Below are 20,439 nucleotides of genomic sequence, written 5' to 3' on the forward strand. Positions count from 1 at the left end.
TTGCTGGAACCATGCTGGAAAGGACAATATGAAAGAAAATATGTTACACATGGCCCACGTTCACCGGAGATCAAAATGTTCCCCTTCTAACACTGAGAACATTGTCCATTTCTATTTGTGTGATGGCTCTCCTCGACTCTACAAGTGCCAAATATACAAGTGCCAAATAGTTTTCCCTTACAAATTGACCAAAAACTACATAAATTCACAAAGGATCCTCTTGTCTCCGCCAGTGACCACCATACAACAGCAGCCAAATGACAAAACAACGTGTTTTTGCCAACATCGTCCCCTCGAGGGAAGGCGAACAGGCGGACGGCACAACATGGGAGTCAAGGCCATAGGACAAGGACCAAGGCCTCTCCACCAGCAATGTGACTTCAACGGAGGGGATAGTGCTGACAGTTAATAACACAGAGAAAAAGTGATCTACATGTCTAATTAAGGCACTCGGGGAGCGGCTCAAGGCCCCCGGAGACATGCCTTCGCCTGTATTGGATGCCAGCGGTTCTGATTTGCATGGTTTGGTATAGAGGGCTTGCGGAGCAGCGGTCCAAGCTTAAACACATGCATGCAGCATCTCTTAACCCCCCCCCCTTGTGGCTGGAAATGAAGCCATCATCTCTGTAAATAAGACGACTGTGTCTAGAGGGGCAGGTGAGACAGGAGCCAAGCTGAGGGAGACAGGTGCAGGTGTCATCTAGACCCCCCCCCGCAACACCTCCTCCTCTCCATCGCATGTACCTGTTTGTGGGGGCATCCTGCCAAGCACCAGAGACTTCTTAGAAGATCTTACTCACCCATACCATCTACTGACACTGTCATACTCACTCATACCTCACGCAGACATTTTGTGTATTTTCATCTTTGAATAACTGTCAGACAGACACACACACGCTTGCGCGCACACACACACTCTCACACACACACACACCACACACAGAGACTCTAGCCCCAAACACTTAGCTTTCACCTGTAACTCTTCAAACCTGTTTCACTTGATTGTTGAGTGTACAGTACTGGGCTTTTAGTGCGCTCCTCTACCTTTAAATCTGAGAACACACACAGGCAGACTGACAGACACACAGACAGACGGACAGACACACACACACAGAGGCGGACACATCTCCTTCTCCTCCGGTCTGAAATTATAACCAATCTGATGGATTTTCTACACAAATAAAGCCCAGCTCGCTGCCTACTGCAATAGGATGAGGCTTTAAAGACTTCAAACAACAGACACTGTGTTTTAATGTTCAGCTTCTGCTTCCGTCTTTTACATTGCAGAAAGAAACGTGCATGTGACAAATTGGGTTTATGTGGTGTCCTTTGACTCCTGACCTGTGAATTTGATAAGCCCTTGATTGTTTTGATAGAGGCTTCCGGCTTGGGAGGTGTCATTGAAGTCAAGTAAAGGAGTTTGAAAAGGAAGGAGACATTTTAAATTCATTTTAATGATCTATACCAGGGGTATACAAATTTTATCCTATGAGGTCTGGAGCCTGCTATTTTTCCATTCTACCTGATAATTATTTGCACACAGCTGGTGTCCCAGGTCTAAATCAGTCCCTGACTCGAGGGGAGAGAGAATAAAGTAGACGGCAAGGGTCAAATTTTTTGATTTATGGCCCTGTGTCCAGATGACGTGTACATGTCCAAATATGGGCCTCCGGCCAGGACATCCTGTTCCTGTTGTCACGTGTTAGAGGGTGTGTTATTTTATATCTATATTGCATCTATTCCTTTGAAGTTGTCATGCTGATTGATGTCTAGGGACCTGGTTGAACTGGGGGGATGTGTTTGAACTTTTGAAAGAGTATGGCCCCACACCCCCAGTTTTATTGCCGTTATGGTTGCTATCTAATGAAGCAGGAATGTCCGGGGTATTGGCTGTGGCAGACGCATTATAAATAAAAGTCCAGAACAAGGCATGCGACCCCAGAACAGTAAACAAGATTTTTAAAATTAACATGGATTTTGTGATCAGTGGCAAAGCTGTGATGACTGTAACAACGGAAGCAGGACCGCGGCTGAAACATAGAGAAAGGGCTAAGTATAATGCCACAATATACGATGCGGCAAAAAAACAGTTTCTAAGTGTGTATAGAACCCAGATACCGCCCGGAACTGCGCTGAAAGATCAAGTGCTGATGTCTAATGGACAGCAATGGGGGAATCTGTTTGATTACCTGGCCTGTAGAGTGAACTTCTATATGGTAGGCGAAGGAGAAGAATATACCGACCAGACATTAGGAGTAGACTATGGGGTTGAAGACTGGACGGTTTTTCGCAGGTTTTGTGTCCCGAACTGAGACTTATCACCAAGGGGTATAGCTTGTTCACAGGCTACGAGACCCGTTGGGAAGGTACCCCTGACTCCTCAGGAAGAGTATTTCACAGGGTGAAAATACAAAGAAAGAATGGACTTCCATGTGGCTGCGTGGAGTTCTATATCAGCAACGAGGAAACCTGCAACCAAAACATTTGTGATGGAGGCCTGACTGGGGATGTTAGGTTGCGCATGCTTATTCCTTTTAAAAGTTGGGATTTAATGGAATTGAAAATGTTGGAGTTGTTGGACGCTCTGTTTGTACAGAGCCAACAGCGACAGAGCATTGTTCATGTAAGGAAGTGCATAATATATACGAATCCCAAGGATTATGATTCAAAGGAGCCCCAAGAAGGTACATCGTCAGAAGAAAACTAAGTATGCGGCTACGTTAACCACGCCCTGATACCCAGAGGACTGGTTCAACAATAAAAGGAGGGTCCTTAAAACCTACAGTTCTTCACTTACGCATATACCATGGATATTCCTACCACATACCAGGACTCCGAAACGTCATGGGGGCCCGACCCTAAGGATTTTATGCCTCGCAGCCCAACATTCTACTCCCCCAGGCAAGACCCACGACACCCCCTACATGTACACAGCCTGAGGACGTGTTTGATGGGGTGGTCAGTACTATATTTGTGGACACCATCAAGGCCTCTGTAGCCACGCTTTTCGACGTGGTGATTGGAGAGTGTATAGGAGAAAAATGCATCGGTTGTGAGATCAATCACCCCAGCCAGCTCAGGCATCCTTGCCTATACGACCCCCCAAGATACTACTTCTTCAACCATTTTGAGGCGCTGGTGAAAATACTTTGGTCCTGCAGGTTTATACCATCGCTGGTCAGAGCCCTGGTGTCTATGGGTCTTGTGCCGTCTATTCCCAGAGTTTACGGGGTAACCAAGGATATCCTACATGAACTGAAGGAGGCGATCTACATCCAAGGGAAACTCAAAGAAATCCGACACACCCTGGTTGACGATAACAAATACAGGGAAGCTGTGGTGGCTGATGTGATGACTTTCTGGCTCAATAAACCCCAAGAGACCGAGTGACAATTTGTTATTTAGATGTAAAGCAATGGGTAACTATGTGTATACGATGTTAGAGAGAATAAATACTTTTTTTCTTTTGAGAGAACTTACAAATGTTATGCATCAAATTATTGAAAATAAAGTGAACAATGTATCGTTCTACACAACCAACAATTCCTGGACTAATGTAGAGCGTGTGCTGAAAATGGAGCAAATCATGAATCATGTACGACATGCAGGCGAGAGTCTACAATGGACACAATTGGTTTCCCATCTTGGGGATGATTCTGAAGAACTAGAAACAACTTTGTCTAAGATTTTACTTTATTGGTTTGAAACACCATTTAATTGTAACATGTATCATATTTGTTGTTTATATACTTATATAGCGGATGTGTGTGTTTTAATAATTCAGCGACACAAGCCTGTTAATCTAAACCAAATATACAGGGTGTTGCATGCTGTGATCATTGAGAAAACGGGGACATGTATCCTGCAACGAATTCTGAATTGTCTGTATACGTAATACATAATGGTTTCTTGAAAATAAAAATCCCAAAAATGAAAATGAAATGTTGTCGTTATGTCAAAGTGGCTCATTAACGTTATTGTACCTCAGAGAGGCAAGAAGGATGGTGGAGCAGATGTTGAAAAACATTTATTATAATCCCTCTAACCCTGGGTCTTATGGGGGTAAGGAACGTTTACAGAGAGCTATAGCCGAAGAAACAGGTAGCCGGTTAAGCGATGCTAAAGTGAATGAGTGGTTATCAGAGCAGGATGCGCACACTCTACATAAACCCGTAAGAAAACAATTTCCAAGAAATATAGTTTTTTCTACACAACCCTTGTCCCAATTTCAGGCGGATCTATGTGACATGCAGGCCCTTGCAGATAAAAATGATGGAAATCGCTACATGCTAACGGTTATAGATATTTTCTCTAAAATAGCTTTTGTCAGGGTCTTAAAAAATAAGAGCGGGGCAGAGGTGACCCGGGCCTTTGACTCTATCTTGAAGGATGGAGGAGCCCCCAAGAAAGTGCAGACTGATGGCGGAAAATAATTGTTTAATAATACTTTCCAGAAACTCATGAAGAAGCACAAGATAGTACATTTTGCTACAGGCTCGGATTTGAAAACTTCAGTTGTTGAACGCTTTAACAGAACTCTGAAGGAGCGGATGTGACGCTATTTTACAGCTCACAACATGCATAGATATATGGATATAGTTCAAGATAATGGGGTACAACAACAGCTACCATAAGAGTATACGTATGAAACCCTCCGAGGTATCTTCTGAAAACTATTTTCAAGTCTTTAAGAATCTGTATGGTTTGTTCCCCCTTCGCCGTAAGAAAAAAATACATTTTAAATTCATTGTGGGGGACTTGGTGCGTATATCCAAGTTGAGGGTTTTTTTCGACAAAAAAATATGAGCAAGGCTACAGCGATGAGTTGTTCTATTGTAAAATAGCGTCACATCCGCTCCTTCAGAGTTCTGTTAAAGTGTTCAACAACTGAAGTTTTCAAATCCGAGCCTGTAGCAAAATGTACTATCTTGTGCTTCTTCATGAGTTTCTGGAAAGTATTATTAAACAATTATTTTCCGCCATCAGTCTGCACTTTCTTGGGGGCTCCTCCATCCTTCAAGATAGAGTCAAAGGCCCGGGTCACCTCTGCCCCGCTCTTATTTTTTAAGACCCTGACAAAAGCTATTTTAGAGAAAATATCTATAACCGTTAGCATGTAGCGATTTCCATCATTTTTATCTGCAAGGGCCTGCATGTCACATAGATCCGCCTGAAATTGGGACAAGGGTTGTGTAGAAAAAACTATATTTCTTGGAAATTGTTTTCTTACGGGTTTATGTAGAGTGTGCGCATCCTTCTCTGATAACCACTCATTCACTTTAGCATCGCTTAACCAGCTAACCGGCTACCTGTTTCTTCGGCTATAGCTCTCTGTAAACGTTCCTTACCCCCATAAGACCCAGGGTTAGAGGGATTATAATAAATGTTTTTCAACATCTGCTCCACCATCCTTCTTGCCTCTCTGAGGTACAATAACGTTAATGAGCCACTTTGACATAACGACAACATTTCATTTTCATTTTTGGGATTTTTATTTTCAAGAAACCATTATGTATTACGTATACAGACAATTCAGAATTCGTTGCAGGATACATGTCCCCGTTTTCTCAATGATCACAGCATGCAACACCCTGTATATTTGGTTTAGATTAACAGGCTTGTGTCGCTGAATTATTAAATACCGCTATATAAGTATATAAACAATAAATATGATACATGTTACAATTAAATGGTGTTTCAAACCAATAAAGTAAAATCTTAGACAAAGTTGTTTCTAGTTCTTCAGAATCATCCCCAAGATGGGAAACCAATTGTGTCCATTGTAGACTCTCGCCCGCATGTCGTTCCATTTTCAGCACACGCTCTACATTAGTCCAGGAATTGTTGGTTGTGTAGAACGATACATTGTTCACTTTATTTTCAATAATTTGATGCATAACATTTGTAAGTTCTCTCAAAAGAAAAAAAGTATTTATTCTCTCTAACATCGTATACACATAGTTACCCATTGCTTTACATCTAAATAACAAATTGTCACTCGGTCTCTTGGGGTTTATTGAGCCAGAAAGTCATCACTTCAGCCACCACAGCTTCCCTGTATTTGTTATCGTCCACCAGGGTGTGTCGGATTTCTTTGAGTTTCTTGTGGATGTAGATCGCCTCCTTCAGGTCATGTAGGAAAGCCTCGGTTACCCTGTAAACTCTGGGAATAGACGGCACAAGACCCATAGACTCCAGGGCTCTGACCAGCGATGGTATAACCCTGCCGGACCAAAGTCTTTTCACCAGCGCCTCAAAATGGTTGAAGAAGTAGTATCTTGGGGGATCGTATAGGCAAATCTGGACACAGGGCCATAAATCTAAATTTTGACCCATGCCGTCTACTTTATTCTCTCTGAGGGGAACAACGAAAAAATGCAGTGGAACTGGCTTCGAGGTCCAGAGTTGAGTTTGTAGGATCTATACTATACTGGAAGTTCCCAAATCACAAAGTGGCATGCACTCATCCATAATCCATGCAGTACTCTGTAAAACAAAAAGTTCAAACCTAATAAAGGGTGCACGCTCACTATGTGCAAGTTAAGACGCACTCTAAATGAAGCACGGCTGGCAAGACAACGTTTCCACCATTGCCTGCTCTACATCACGTTAAAGGGAACGTTCTGGTTATTCACTCACTCCAACTGTTATTCACTCACTCCAACTGTTATTCACTCACTCCAACTGTTATTCACTCACTCCAACTGTTATTCACTCACTCCAACTATTATTCACTCACACCAGCTATTATTCTTTTCACACACACATACTGGTTGTAACTCTTATTCGACACACAGTCGGCTCCTGTGTCACAGCAGTGGCTATTGCATAAAAGCCATGCTATGTCCATGGCATGTTAGAGAAAGCTATTTCAGTGTAACTGTTTTGTTTGTGTAGCCTGTAAGTTTTACCTTCATAGTCACTGAGCTGTGAGGCTTTTCCTTAAGCTCACTTAGGACAAGGTTTAGTTTCAAGATATATTAGTGGTGTGTACAGAATAAAAAGGGCATGTGACATGAATAAGAAATTACAAAAGACAAGAATATGAACATAAAGTAAATGGCTCAGTAGTGTATAATACATGTTTTAGCATGAGTTTAATACAGGAATGCACAATTTAAAGTACAATATTTACACATGTATGAGAGAAAGAAGGGATTGGGGGCAAATGTTTAAATTGGGCAGTATTAAATTAGAGTCTGTGCAATAGAAGAGGGTGGTAGCAGCCATTGTGATGTGTGTGTGAGTGTGTGAGGGATTGCATGTGTGCTAAGGTGTGGAGAGTGAGTACAGGTGGTCAGTCCAGTTCAAGTGTTCAGCAGTCTGATGGCTTGAAGATAAAACTGTCTCTGAGCCTGTTGGTATCAGACCTCATGCTCTGATACCGTCTGCCCGAGGATAAGGGAGTGAACAGCTTGTGGTTGGGGTGTGTGGGTTCCTTGATGATGCTACTGTTTTAAGTAGATATGGATGGGTGGGAACACAGCGATACGCTGAGGTGTAAGTGTATGCATGTGTGTGTGTGTGCTACATGCTTGTGTGTACCTGTATGTGATTGGAGGGAAATAGCATGGCCTTGGAGTGGTGTGGATTTTGCAGAATGTAGTGAGATTCACTGGCAGGGCTTGTCCTGGAGATGAAACCCTTCCAGAAGTGACATTGGATGGCAAAAAAAAGTTTTGTTTGTTGATAGACAACCAACACCAGCCGCCGTTTTCCTCGTTCCAACATCAACCACAAATTGTCATGTTGTGTATTTTTTTAGACATCAGGAGCAGCAGGAGCTGAAGTAGCAGTCTCAAATGTTAATAGGAGAGATACTTGAAAGTTGACTAAAATAGTTATTGGAGTCACATCTAAAAAGGGGCACGAAACAGCCCTCTACATTCACGTTGCACTTTCAGGAGAAGGTGGGCAGATGGGTGGGTGAGGGTGCATGTAATAGAGACATCTGGAATTGGGATCATTCAACCCTCTTCACGCCCCCCTTTCCTATTCATAGAATGCATTTAGAAAAAAATGCACCCCTTGGACTGGTGAGGGAAACATAACCATTCATTAACATGGAATGACACTGAACTCCGCCAACTGCTTTGCTGTTCACCCTTTGTCCTTTCCCTTTCCCAATCCCCATTAGCTGCTAAGGAAATGCATGGGTGATTAGCTCGCTAGCTACCTACTCTACCGCGTGACTGACTCACTCCCCGCTCCACTAACAGGGGCGTCACCAGAGTTTCATAACATTCGGGGCGCAGCCCTTGCATGCATATCATTGTATTTGCAGGTTCGAGATAAATGGCATTTTCTAAAATAATTTCATGCAATTCTAAATTATTGTACATAATTCTACATGACTGGAGACATTACAAGATTGTTTTAAACGCCACACAAATGATCAAACTGACAGGCCACTCTGACACTGTCATACTGAGAACAACAAAACGAACGACCATGTCTTAAATGCAACCAATAGCATATAGGCCAATGAAAAGAATAGAGACACAGATCTCACAATTATGGTCCACCAACTTTCCAGTGGCACTCACTCATCCACACAGTTTTTTCCCGGCAATTGTGTTTTGAAATATTGCGGAAGGCCTTTTAACTGCTGCCTTCTGTTCATTGACAGTCACATTTCCAGCCACGACTCAACAATCAGCTGTTTGATATTTCCCGTGGGCTGCCCAGTTGCCGGGCTTCCCGACAATAGGCTTACATGTGCTGATGATGTGACAAAACACAATCAACAGCAATTTTTTATTAAAGAAGCTATTGATTATCTGTGGCTAAATTATGCTCGCTGGTGTGGTATTTTCAATGATTGAATTTATTTCTGTACAGACAGGAGTAATTATATAATTAGGCACATTTATTTAAATGTATCTGCAGCACTTCCAGCACCACTTCCCACTGATATTTTTTTCTTCCATGCTCTGTGCTCTACCCAAGGCAAAATAATCAACACTTAGTATTAATTCACTGGATTGTGGTCAGTAGGCTGTGTGACTAAAATGCATCAGAAAAGTATTGGAAAGTTCAGGAAAACATTAGGGAAGCTCATCGGGTAGGCAATATAGGCCTAATTGTGTGTGTAGAGAAGATCTGCATTGCTTTCAATTCGCTAGATGAATGATCATGAGCACTCAACTAAAACTTAGCTAACATTCACAACTAAACTTAGCTAACAAATGACCATCTAGTTGACCACACACGGCAATTGCTTTACATTTATTATAACGGTTGGATGACTTTGGGAGTTTCATGTAACCATGGTTCTATGAACTAAGCGACTCATTCAGCGTATATATTTGTTTTCAGCAGCAGCAGCGCAAAATATTCAGGGTTGACCCAAAATCATTCAGGGCTAAAGCCCCGCAAGCCCGGTCGTGATGACGTCCCTGTCCATCAACCAACCAATCATAAACAACATGTTGACAGAGTATGGGGACAGGAGACCTCGCTGGGTGTCGCAGCACGTTTTCAGGACCCTGCAGAACACTCTGGAAGAAATTGGACATGTGCCATTAAATACCGAAGCCTGGTAGTCTTCCCACACTTAAATACGCCCCTGAACGGTATCCTCTCTTAAGATGCCGAGGGTGATAGTGAGCACAGAGCAGCGTAAGCACATTCTCTGAATGTCTATATAGATCTTGTCATTTTAAATGACCCACTGCTTGTCTTGCTGCTCCTCAGCTCTGTGTCTGGATGTCGATAGGGGATTCTATAGTATCACATCCTCATATTCTATTCTGCTGAAAGATCTTAATCAAAGTTCAAGACGGACAGTGGTGATAGATGTCCTGGTGGTTGTGAAGAATCAAAATTTGGGTTGGACATTGTCTTTGACATTCACTCTTTAGAGTAGAATGTTCAGTAGGCTCCGTTTGATCAGGATGGAAAACAAATATCATGAGTTAGGCTGATACACTACATGGCCAAAAGTATATGGATACCCCTTCAAATTAGTGGCTTTGGCTAGTACAGCCCCACCCGTTGCAGGTGTATAAAATTGAGCACAAAGCCATACTATCTCCCAGTTCCAAACTGCCTCTGAAAGCAACGTCAGCACAATAACTGTTTGTCGGGAGCTTCATGAAATGGATTTCCATGGCCGGGCAGCCACACACAAGCCTGAAATCACCATGAGCAATGCCAAGTGTTAGCTGGAGTGGTGCAAAGCTAGCCGCCATTGGAACTCTGGAGCGGTGGAAACGCGTTCTATGGAATGATGAATCATGCTTCACCATCTGGCAGTCCAACGGACTAATCTGGGTTTGGAGAATACTACCTGCCCCAATGCATAGTGCCATCTGTAAAGTTTGGTGGAGGAGGAATAATGGTCTGGGGCTGTTTTTCATGGTTTGGGCTAGGCCCCTTAGTTCCAATGAAGGGAAATCAACACTACAATGACATTCTAGATGATTCTGTGCTTCCAACTTAGTGACAACAGTTTGTGGAAGGCCCTTTCCTGTTTCAGCATGACAATGCCCCTGTGCGCAAAGTGAGATCCATACAGAAATGGTTTGTTTAGATCGGGGTGGAAGAGCTTGACTGGCCTGCACAGACAAAAACACTGCGAGACTCCAGGGGCCGGGGACGGTCACTCTTTGCCAGGGCATGGGAGGGTGGGGGAGCGTTGGTGTTTGCTACGGGGGCCATGGACTTTTCCGCTCCAAGTCATTGTCAGGGTTTCAGGTTCAAGTTTTGAATGTGCATATCATCTTCGATTGCGTCAGGGTCTCACAGGCTTGTTTGACACAGAGTGGTGGAGGGTCGTGTACCTCGCCTGGGGAGATGCCATTTGCCATTTCATTGGAATTGAGCAGCTGAGGCTGAACTGAGTGATATAATCACCCACTGGCACCTAGCTGCAGTGTCATTCCTTATAACAGTGTAGAGGTAGCTCACGTCTATCCCCCTGATGTAAATCCAAGCACTTTATCTAGGTAAGTGTAACAAGACAACCCACTGAGCACAGAAGCCAAAACAACGTCTTGTCCACGTTGGTTCAACGTAATTTCATTTCACGGAGAGGTATTATAGTTCGCCATTTCACCTCCTACCTATAAGGTCAGTGTGATGTGGCACAGAGGCCCAGGCAGAGTTGGAGTGAGTTACAGCCACATCACAACGGTTATATGGTGGCAACCCCATAAGCACATGCAGCTGTACGTAGACATACTCCACTCTCTGTAGCTGTTCTTAGTGATCCCTGGGCTCGTTTATTTACATTCTGTCCTATACTCTTACATGTGATGTTCTCTTTCTTCCTCCAGTTACCTCTCCCATAAATCGTGTGAGCTCTTAAAGGGGCACACACTCATTTAACATGAACCTCACACACTCAGTCATGACACACGTGTTCAAAGGATTTGTCAGGTTAAGCCAAGGGAGGCCCGATGCAGCTGTAGAGTGTAATACCCCCATACATGTTGTGTTATAGATTTACATTATTAAAGTGTGTATTGCTCAAAACAGTGTCACCCAATACCCATGCAGGAAATGTTCTGTAATGTGGAGGATCTTTCTTCTGTAGCGTGATAATAATGTTCAAGAATAATTTTCAGTTCATTTGTAAATTGGCTAATCCAGTTCAGTTGAAACATGCTAAAATTAAAAATGGTTATGAGGCCATACATTGAGTAAGATAACATACGGAGAGTGTTGGTGAGACTCCCCATACAGAAAGAACACTTGATTTCACATGTGGAAAATAAATAACATGTTTTTGGAACACTTCACATGTGATAACATGTTCTCACATGTGCAGTTTCATGTTATTTTTTTTAAACTAGACAAGTCAGTTAAGAACAAATTCTTGTTTTCAATGACAGCCTAGGAACAGTGGGTTAACTGCCTGTTCAGGGGCAGAACGACAAACCCCCGAGCTGTACCTTGTCAGCTCGGGGGTTTGCACTTGCAACCTTCCGGTTACTAGTCCAACGCTCTAACCACTAGGCTACCCTGCCATTATCACAGGTTGCTTTACATGTTGTCACATTAACTTCACATAAGATCACGTGATCACATGAAAACATGTGTTTTTGAAACACTTCACATGTGAAATTCATGTGGATTTTCCACAAGGGTCAATAAGGGTCAAAAGGAAAGAGAAGTTTAGGAACCACTGATGCAGTATGTGACTAAACGTAAACAACAACTGAACTTTTTAAGTGATTTCTGACATTTTGCTACAGATAATACGTATCCTACAATGGGGCAAGATGATAAGAGGTTGGTTGAGGGAATAAAATCTTTATCGATATATGCTGTACATACAGTATTTTTGATTTGCTGTACTCTCAAAACAAGTCATCCCTACATCCAATCAGATAGTGTGGCCGAAACTAACCATTGTATAGTGCTCTTTTGAAAACCAGCTACCACATACAGTGGGGCAAAAAAGTATTTAGTCAGCCACCAATTTTGCAAGTTCTCCCACTTAAAAAGATGAGAGAGGCCTGTACTTTTCATCATAGGTACACTTCAGCTATGACAGACAAAATAAGAAAACAAATCCAGAAAATCACATTGTAGGATTTTTAATTAATTTATTTGCAAATTATGGTGGAAAATAAGTATTTGGTCACCTACAAACAAGCAAGATTTCTGGCTCTCACAGACCTGTAACTTCTTCTTTAAGAGGCTCCTCTGTCCTCCACTCGTTACCTGTATTAATGGCACCTGTTTGAACTTGTTATCAGTATAAAAGACACCTGTCCACAACCTCAAACAGTCACACTCCAAACTCCACTATGGCCAAGACCAAAGAGCTGTCAAAGGACACCAGAAACAAAATTGTAGACCTGCACCAGGCTGGGAAGACTGAATCTGCAATAGGTAAGCAGCTTGGTTTGAAGAAATCAACTGTGGGAGCAATTATGACCTCTGTCATTGCCAACAAAGGGTATATAACAAAGTATTGAGATAAACTTTTGTTATTGACCAAATACTTATTTTCCACCATAATTTGCAAATAAATTCATAAAAAATCCTACAATGTGATTTTCTGGATTTTTTTTCTAATTTTGTCTGTCATAGTTGAAGTGTACCTATGATGAAAATTACAGGCCTCTCTCATATTTTTAAGTGGGAGAACTTGCACAATTGGTGGCTGACTAAATACTTTCTTGCCCCACTGTATTCAACAAGGTAATGAGGTCAGTAAATGCACTTGCTGCCGCCCTTCCAAAGTGCTGTGGGTAAACAGATCGATTTCTGTTTTCGCCAGGAAAGGATTAGGACAGCGCTGGGCCTGACATTCAGCACGTCTCCGTGTCCTGAACGCTGAATATGGATCTAGGTTGAATATGTTCACACAACTTAGGTTGAACATGTTCACACCGGAACAGTCTACTCCCCCGTATGCCACGCTGACATGATCTCATTACTGTCATGACTATTGACCAGATAACCTTCATAGGTGTCATGACACCTTACACCGACACGTACATGTACAAGACAGTAAGGTGGTGTGGCACAAACAGAGTGTAGGCTTTGGGCTGGTAACATTGTGTAGTCAAGCACACATGCTGCTAGGCTGAAAGCATTCATGTGTTATCCTCTGAGATTTTTTTATCCTCTTTTTTTTAACAGCATATACATTTTTCCCCAAAAATCAATCAGTCAATCAACGGATGAAGTAGGGCCTACACACTTGCTCCAATAGATACCTTTATTAGGCTTTCTTGACAATGCTTAGATTACTGAAAGGATCTTCATCAGGTATAACAAAGGCTCTCACACAAAAATAAAAAGGATCGGGTATTTCACAGACTGGTATTGATCAAGTGACTCTTTATGTTGTGTGTGTTGATGATAACAAGACCCTGTCTGAATTTAAACAAAAAACTATACATTCTAACATGTGCCGTCTCGAGTCCTTCTCTGTGTGTCTACTTGTCTACTTGTCTACTTTCTACTTTGACTAAGTGGTAATGCCATAGGACATTCAGTTTGACATTAAACAATAACATATTGGAGTTAATAAAGAAGCAATATAATAAATGTCTTGTCATACTGCCTGTTATCCACAGTACCACAGCGGAATGGCAGAATAACCTGTGTGTGTGTGTGTGTGTGTGTGTGTGTGTGTGTGTGTGTGTGTGTGTGTGTGTGTGTGTGTGTGTGTGTGTGTGTGTGTGTGTGTGTGTGTGTGTGTGACTTGTGTCCATTCATTACATCCTAGACAACAGAGGTTTGCGTTGTATGTGTTTTGACCCTAATTCGTTCAGTCATCAAGTAAGTTGTTTTTTTAGGACACCTCCCCTCTTCCCAAACTCATGGAAAAATGTATGATTGATTTGACGTATTATGGTGATTGTTCCACAATCACATACAAAAACAGGTCCTGTCAATGAAAGGTGGTAAATGGATGAAAATCTCATGTTTCCTCCTATTGATACATTAAATCATGGATTCCCCATCTATAAAAACAGTGGCCCCAAACAAACGACAACATACTCAACCGACCACCGCACTTTCAAGTTAAGTAACCATCCTTGGCAATTAAGAGTAAAAATGGGACAAGGTAAGCCTGCTTTTTCTGTCTATTTATTTTTTCAGTGGGAAGTCAGTGTACCATTTAGTACAATTTAACTACTGCTATGAGGTTATAATCTATTGACACAGAACCACCTGCTTTAACAACCTAACTATGTGATCCATAACATTTACATTTGAGTCATTTAGCAGACACTCTTATCCAGAGCGACTTACATGAGCAATTGGGGTTACGTGCCTTGCTCAAGGGCACATCAGATTTCTCACCTAGTCAGCTCTGGGGTTGAAACCAGTAACGACCCAGCGCTCTTAACCCGCTAGGCTATTGGTGTACGATGGCTGAGAAAATCTTACCAATGTATCTCACCATAATTCGACTTACTCGTTTTCTACATTTCTTATTTGAATCTCTCTTTTAGTGTTTCTGCTGATGCCAGTCTTACTGGTCAGTTGTTTCCTGAGTCAAGGGGCAGCGATAGAAAACCAACGGCTCTTCAACATCGCGGTCAGCCGGGTGCAACATCTCCACCTATTGGCTCAGAAAATGTTCAATGACTTTGTAAGACAGCTTTTGAATCTTCTTTGGACATATCAAATAGTGTATCAATGATTGTTCTTCTTCTTGTAGACAGTGTCCTCAGCACACAACCCTCGTGGCTAAAAAAATCTCTCTCTCCCTTTGTGATTTTGTGCAGGACGGTACCCTGTTGCCTGATGAACGCAGACAGCTGAACAAGATATTCCTGCTGGACTTCTGTAACTCTGACTCCATCGTGAGCCCAGTCGACAAGCACGAGACTCAGAAGAGTTCAGTAAGTAACCTGGCCGAAACACTTACGCATGTTATGCCCTTTAGAACCATATAAAGTGTCAAATCGCTATTCACCTTAAATATGAACTCCTCCATGATGCAAGATTCCAAAAATAAATAATAGGGCATCTCAATTTGAACAATCGATAGAACTTACGGTAGTCATTAGTTATTGGGCAAGCAGACCACCAATTATGTAAACTCCAATTTCTAATTTTACATTTTAATTTGATTTGAACCTTTATTTAACTAGGCAAGTCAGTTAAGAACAAATTCTCATTTATAATGACAAGCAGAGGCAGCCTCATGCATGGCTCTTGAGTGATGCAGCAGTCTAAGGCACTACATCTCAGTGCCAGAGGTGTCACTGCAGACCCTGGTATGATTCCAGACTGTATTTCAAACGGCTGTGATTGTGAGTCCCATAGGGCGGCACACAATTCTCCCAGCGTCGTTAGGGTTTGGCCGGGGTTGCAATACCTCAGTGTCTTCAACTAAAGGTAGATAAAACAACCACATTTCACAATCATTGCAAGTAAAACCATCACTGTCTAATCGGTGGTTTCTCTACGTCTACATTCTCCGTTTTGTGCTTTTCTGTACAGGAAACCCGCCCCAAAAGTATTTTCACTCAATCATGTAAATAGGGCATCTCAAGCTGTACAATACAACTCAACTTCATTTTCCAATAATCTGTGGTTTCTCTACATCTTCACACACAGGTCCTGAAGCTGCTCCATATCTCTTTCCGTCTGATTGAATCCTGGGAGTACCCTAGCCAGACCCTGATCATCTCCAACAGCCTAATGGTCAGAAATGCCAACCAGATCTCTGAGAAGCTCAGCGACCTCAAAGTGGGCATCAACCTGCTCATCACGGTAAAGAAAGGAGGGAGAACAATGACCATTTGTGGTGTCACACTTTGTGCACTGTAAACTCCAAGGCATTTTTAACTCAAATACTTCTAGTAAGTTGAACTCAAAGTCAATGAAAAATCCTTATTGCTTAAAATGTTTATGTGGTACTGGCTCAAAACCAAATGAGAAGTCACATCAATGCAATTTTTTAAAGTTATAACAAATTCACTTTTTCCAAGCATGCTCTACTGCAGGTAGATTTTTTTAAATGTACAGAACATTGAGTGATTGATTCATTTTATGCTACACAAAGATATATAACATACATGTTTCAACATTTTCACAAAGATGAACAAGTTACCAGAATTTTGCAAACTCAACTTGCAGGCCTGATGTGGCCTGTATATCATGAGTTTCAGGCCACTGTATTAGGGTAAAGCTACACCTCAAAATATGGTATTATGAGATAAGTCATGTATTGTTGTAAAGACTTGAATTCTAATGATAATATTTGCCTAGGAATTCACTTGAAGGCCACAGGACTGAAAATGAATGACAACAGCCATGTCTCTGTCACTAACATATACAGTCATGGGTGATAACTACACTTCACTCAAAAAGGCCAGGCACACTGGGAAATTATATTTGAGACGTGGCTTAGTGGGGGCATTACTAAAAAATGTCAAGCTGATACAACTCAAATCTGGACACATCACAGGGTGACTCTATAGGTTTGAGTAATGACTGACTATAACATCACTTTAAGTAACTGCAGTCAGATTCTGTATATTAAGTGCAACAGGTTTCCTAAAAAGTGTTGAGTAATGGCAGCACATTGGGGTTTACAGTGACATGAAAGGGAAATACCTTTATGCTTTCCTAGTTAGAAAGCATAGTGTAGGACCACGTATGCCTCTTCTCAGCAGATCTTTCAGGGCTTTACATTGTGATGTGGTAACTGACCTTATCCATCATCGTGATTATATCAGTGACACCCCATTCAATGACTGAATATCGCCCCATTCAAGGACATTTATGCATGTGTCTTTTGCTACGTGTGCTTTCAGAAAGGCCCAATAAACAAATATTGATATGCACACATCCACCCCACCATGCATCTCTCTCTGTCTCCCACAGGGGAACCAGGATGGCGTACTGAGCCTGGATGACAATGACTCTCAGCAGCTGCCCCCCTACGGGAACTACTACCAGAACCTGGGGGGCGACGGAAACGTCAGGAGGAACTACGAGTTGTTGGCTTGCTTCAAGAAGGACATGCACAAGGTGCGCAACCATGTTGCCTTCAATATCATGTGCCTTCCTGTATTTTCTACAGTGCGTTGTTTTTTTGTGTTCTCTATTGCAAAGTATTGTTAGTAAATAACTCACGGACACTAGAGAAGCTTTAACCAAGTTTAATTCTTCCCAAAGGTTCTGTACCGCTGTAATCAGACAGCAAAACATTTCTCAATCCACAGTCATATACATCTTACTTAAAACACTCCTCCTTCTTCAATCCTTACAGTTTATGGCTCCACAGGAAGCTAATAAAGAGGATAACAGGACAACAAACATTTATTGCTGCCTTCAGAGAATCTGTCCTCACCTCCTGACCTCAACCCCTCATCTAATCCACAGATGTCCATTGTTTTTTTTCGGAGAACCATTAAGTTCTGACATGACCCAGTTTCTTTCATTTACTATCTCAATGATCAACGTTTAGCCGATTCCAACAGTATCTTTGGGTCTTTAACCTATATATTATTACTATTATTGTTCATTGATCAAGACTGTTCTCGAGAAAGGTCTGGTGACCTAGAACACACACATTAAAATGTGTCAACTATAACCCATTCTTCTTTTTTTCAACCCCCGAGGTCGAGACCTACCTGACCGTCGCCAAGTGCAGGAAGTCACTGGAGGCCAACTGCACTCTGTAGACGTGGGCTGGAGAGGCAGCCAGCAAGAGCCTGTCTCCAGGGTTCGGTTTCCCAGATACAGATTAGGCCTTGCCCTGCACTGAGGTGCATTTTCAATTGAGATTCTCCATTAAACATGCTTTTCAGTCTAGAGTAATTTTATTTTGGATCTAGTAGAGCCTGACTCCAGGGGTTTTCAGGCATTTGCCTTTTTTTCTCTGAAATCAACAACAACACTTTCTATATTGACTCTATCACTCTGAGCTACCATTGATTAGTACATTTACAGAAAAGGTTATTAAATGTCTTATTTAGATATATGGTTCATGGCGGTGCTACTGTTTATGCATACGTTAATATTTAGGGGTGAAATGAGAACTTGTAGAGCTCCAAGCTTTTGGATAATATATTTTAGAGTAATTTCCTTTACGTATTTTCATTCCTTAATCTTATTGTTTGAAACTAATAGTGATTCATGTTTCAATAAAGATGTTCTTCTCTGCAGCACATGATCTCTTGGCTTCTATTTAATATCTTTCAAATCAAAATTTTTTACAAGTTCCTAGCCCCAACATTCCTATGGTGTCTCTCGGACAACTTAGGGCTGGATTCAATCCGTATCGCAGATGCTCCATTTGAAATGTAAAGGCAATGTTCCTGCGTTCGCGGAGACTGCATTCACTTCAAACGCTGCATATGTCGGCTCAATCGGAAATTACCTGAAAAATGTTATACGGTTCTTCAGCGATACGGATTGAATCCAGCCCATAGTTACGTACATTTGTATTGGCAAAAACATGAATGTCCACCGTCTGTTGCGAATGTTGAATAAAACTCAATTTCAACTTTGTCTGCCAATTGTCCATAGGGTTGGTTGTTATATACCTCGGAATTTGAGAAAAGATATCCGATGGCACATATTAATAAACAGACTTTCCAAACATGGGTCTGCTGCAGGTGCCTAACACCATGCCCAGACTGGACGAGCGCAAATTGATTTTGTCCCCCCCACACCAAACGCGATCACAACACGCAGGTTGAAATATCAAAACAAACTCTGAACCAATTATATTAATTTGGGGATAGGTCGAAAAGCATTAAACATTTATGGCAATTTAGCTAGCTAGCTTGCAGTTGCTAGCTAATCTGTCCCATTTAGCTAGCTTGCTGTTGCTAGCTAATTTGGGATTTAAATGTTGAGTTGTTATTTTACCTGAAATTCACAAGGTCCTCTACTCTGACAATTAATCCACACATAAAACAGTCACCTGAATTGTTTCCAGTCATCTCTCCTCCTTCCAGGCCTTTTCATCTTTGGACTTTATATGGCGATTGGCATGTAACATTCATAGTATTGCCACGATGACCGACTGACCTCAGTTCATCTTTCAATCACCCACGTGGGTATAACCAATGGGTATCTGCTTCTATTAACCAATGAAGAGATGTGAGAGGCATGACTTGCACCGTGTTCATTGTCACAAATAGAACTGACTTCTATTTTAGGGCTTGGCAACGCCGATGCTCATTGACGAGCGTGAGCAGTGTGGGTGCAATATTTGAATAAAATGTTATTGTACATTTATTTTGCAACGCTCGCGCACGCGACGTGAGCAGTGTGGTCAGCATGTAACATGTCAAACACCTCATGTCAAAACAAAAGTCCTGCAAGTGCGCCATATGTTGGCAAGCAAGCCATAACTTGTGCCAGACTTTTATTTTGACAGAGAGGAAGAGGGTATGCAGCTGACCTGTTTATTGATATGTTCCTTCAGATATTTTGTCTCAAATTCCACGCTATATATAAACCAACCCCATGGACAATCGTCAGAGTAAGTTCAAATGTAATTATATATTCAACATTCGTGACACACAGTGGACGTGAAGCTCGCTTTCAGGTTTTGGCAATGGATTTTTGCGGCGCTGATGATGTCAGAGGGATAGCATCGGTGCATCATGACTAACAAGTTCCATCCATGAATTATAATGAACATTTTCATTTTAGACGAATGTGAGTTGAGAGACTTAGACATACCAGAATCGTAGATTTACAAAAGCACCACGCCACCCCACATCAACTCCCACCATATCGCAATCTATGGACTTACCTTCAGTACTTGTAGCTGTGTTATAACTTATCATTCATCTGTAAGATCAATGCCATGACCAGTGGTGTGCCACAGATTCGTGAGGCTCCCCTGCAAGGCACGAGCACGTCCAATTGTAAAGCCAGGGGACGGGAAATAGAATGTGATGGTAATATTCCATTTTTAACCTGAGGAACATCTGACCTTGATTGCCAAAAGACAATTATCCTACCAACCTCTCTGAAAATGGTTCTAGTGAA

At 41.9% G+C, this 20,439-nt stretch overlaps 1 protein-coding gene across 1 annotated transcript; it reads left to right on the forward strand.

The window, feature by feature from the left end:
* The first annotated feature begins 14,460 nt into the window (after positions 1-14,460).
* On the forward strand, positions 14,461-18,595 carry gh1 (growth hormone 1). Its single transcript, NM_001124689.1, is given in 6 exon segments — positions 14,461-14,533; positions 14,925-15,064; positions 15,201-15,317; positions 16,039-16,194; positions 17,311-17,457; positions 18,051-18,595. Coding segments are annotated over 6 exon segments (633 nt in total). The 5' UTR covers positions 14,461-14,523; the 3' UTR covers positions 18,114-18,595.
* Positions 18,596-20,439: the final 1,844 nt, after the last annotated feature.

The sequence above is a fragment of the Oncorhynchus mykiss genome, chromosome 12 (assembly GCF_013265735.2).
Source record: "Oncorhynchus mykiss isolate Arlee chromosome 12, USDA_OmykA_1.1, whole genome shotgun sequence".
Classification (NCBI taxonomy): domain Eukaryota; kingdom Metazoa; phylum Chordata; class Actinopteri; order Salmoniformes; family Salmonidae; genus Oncorhynchus; species Oncorhynchus mykiss.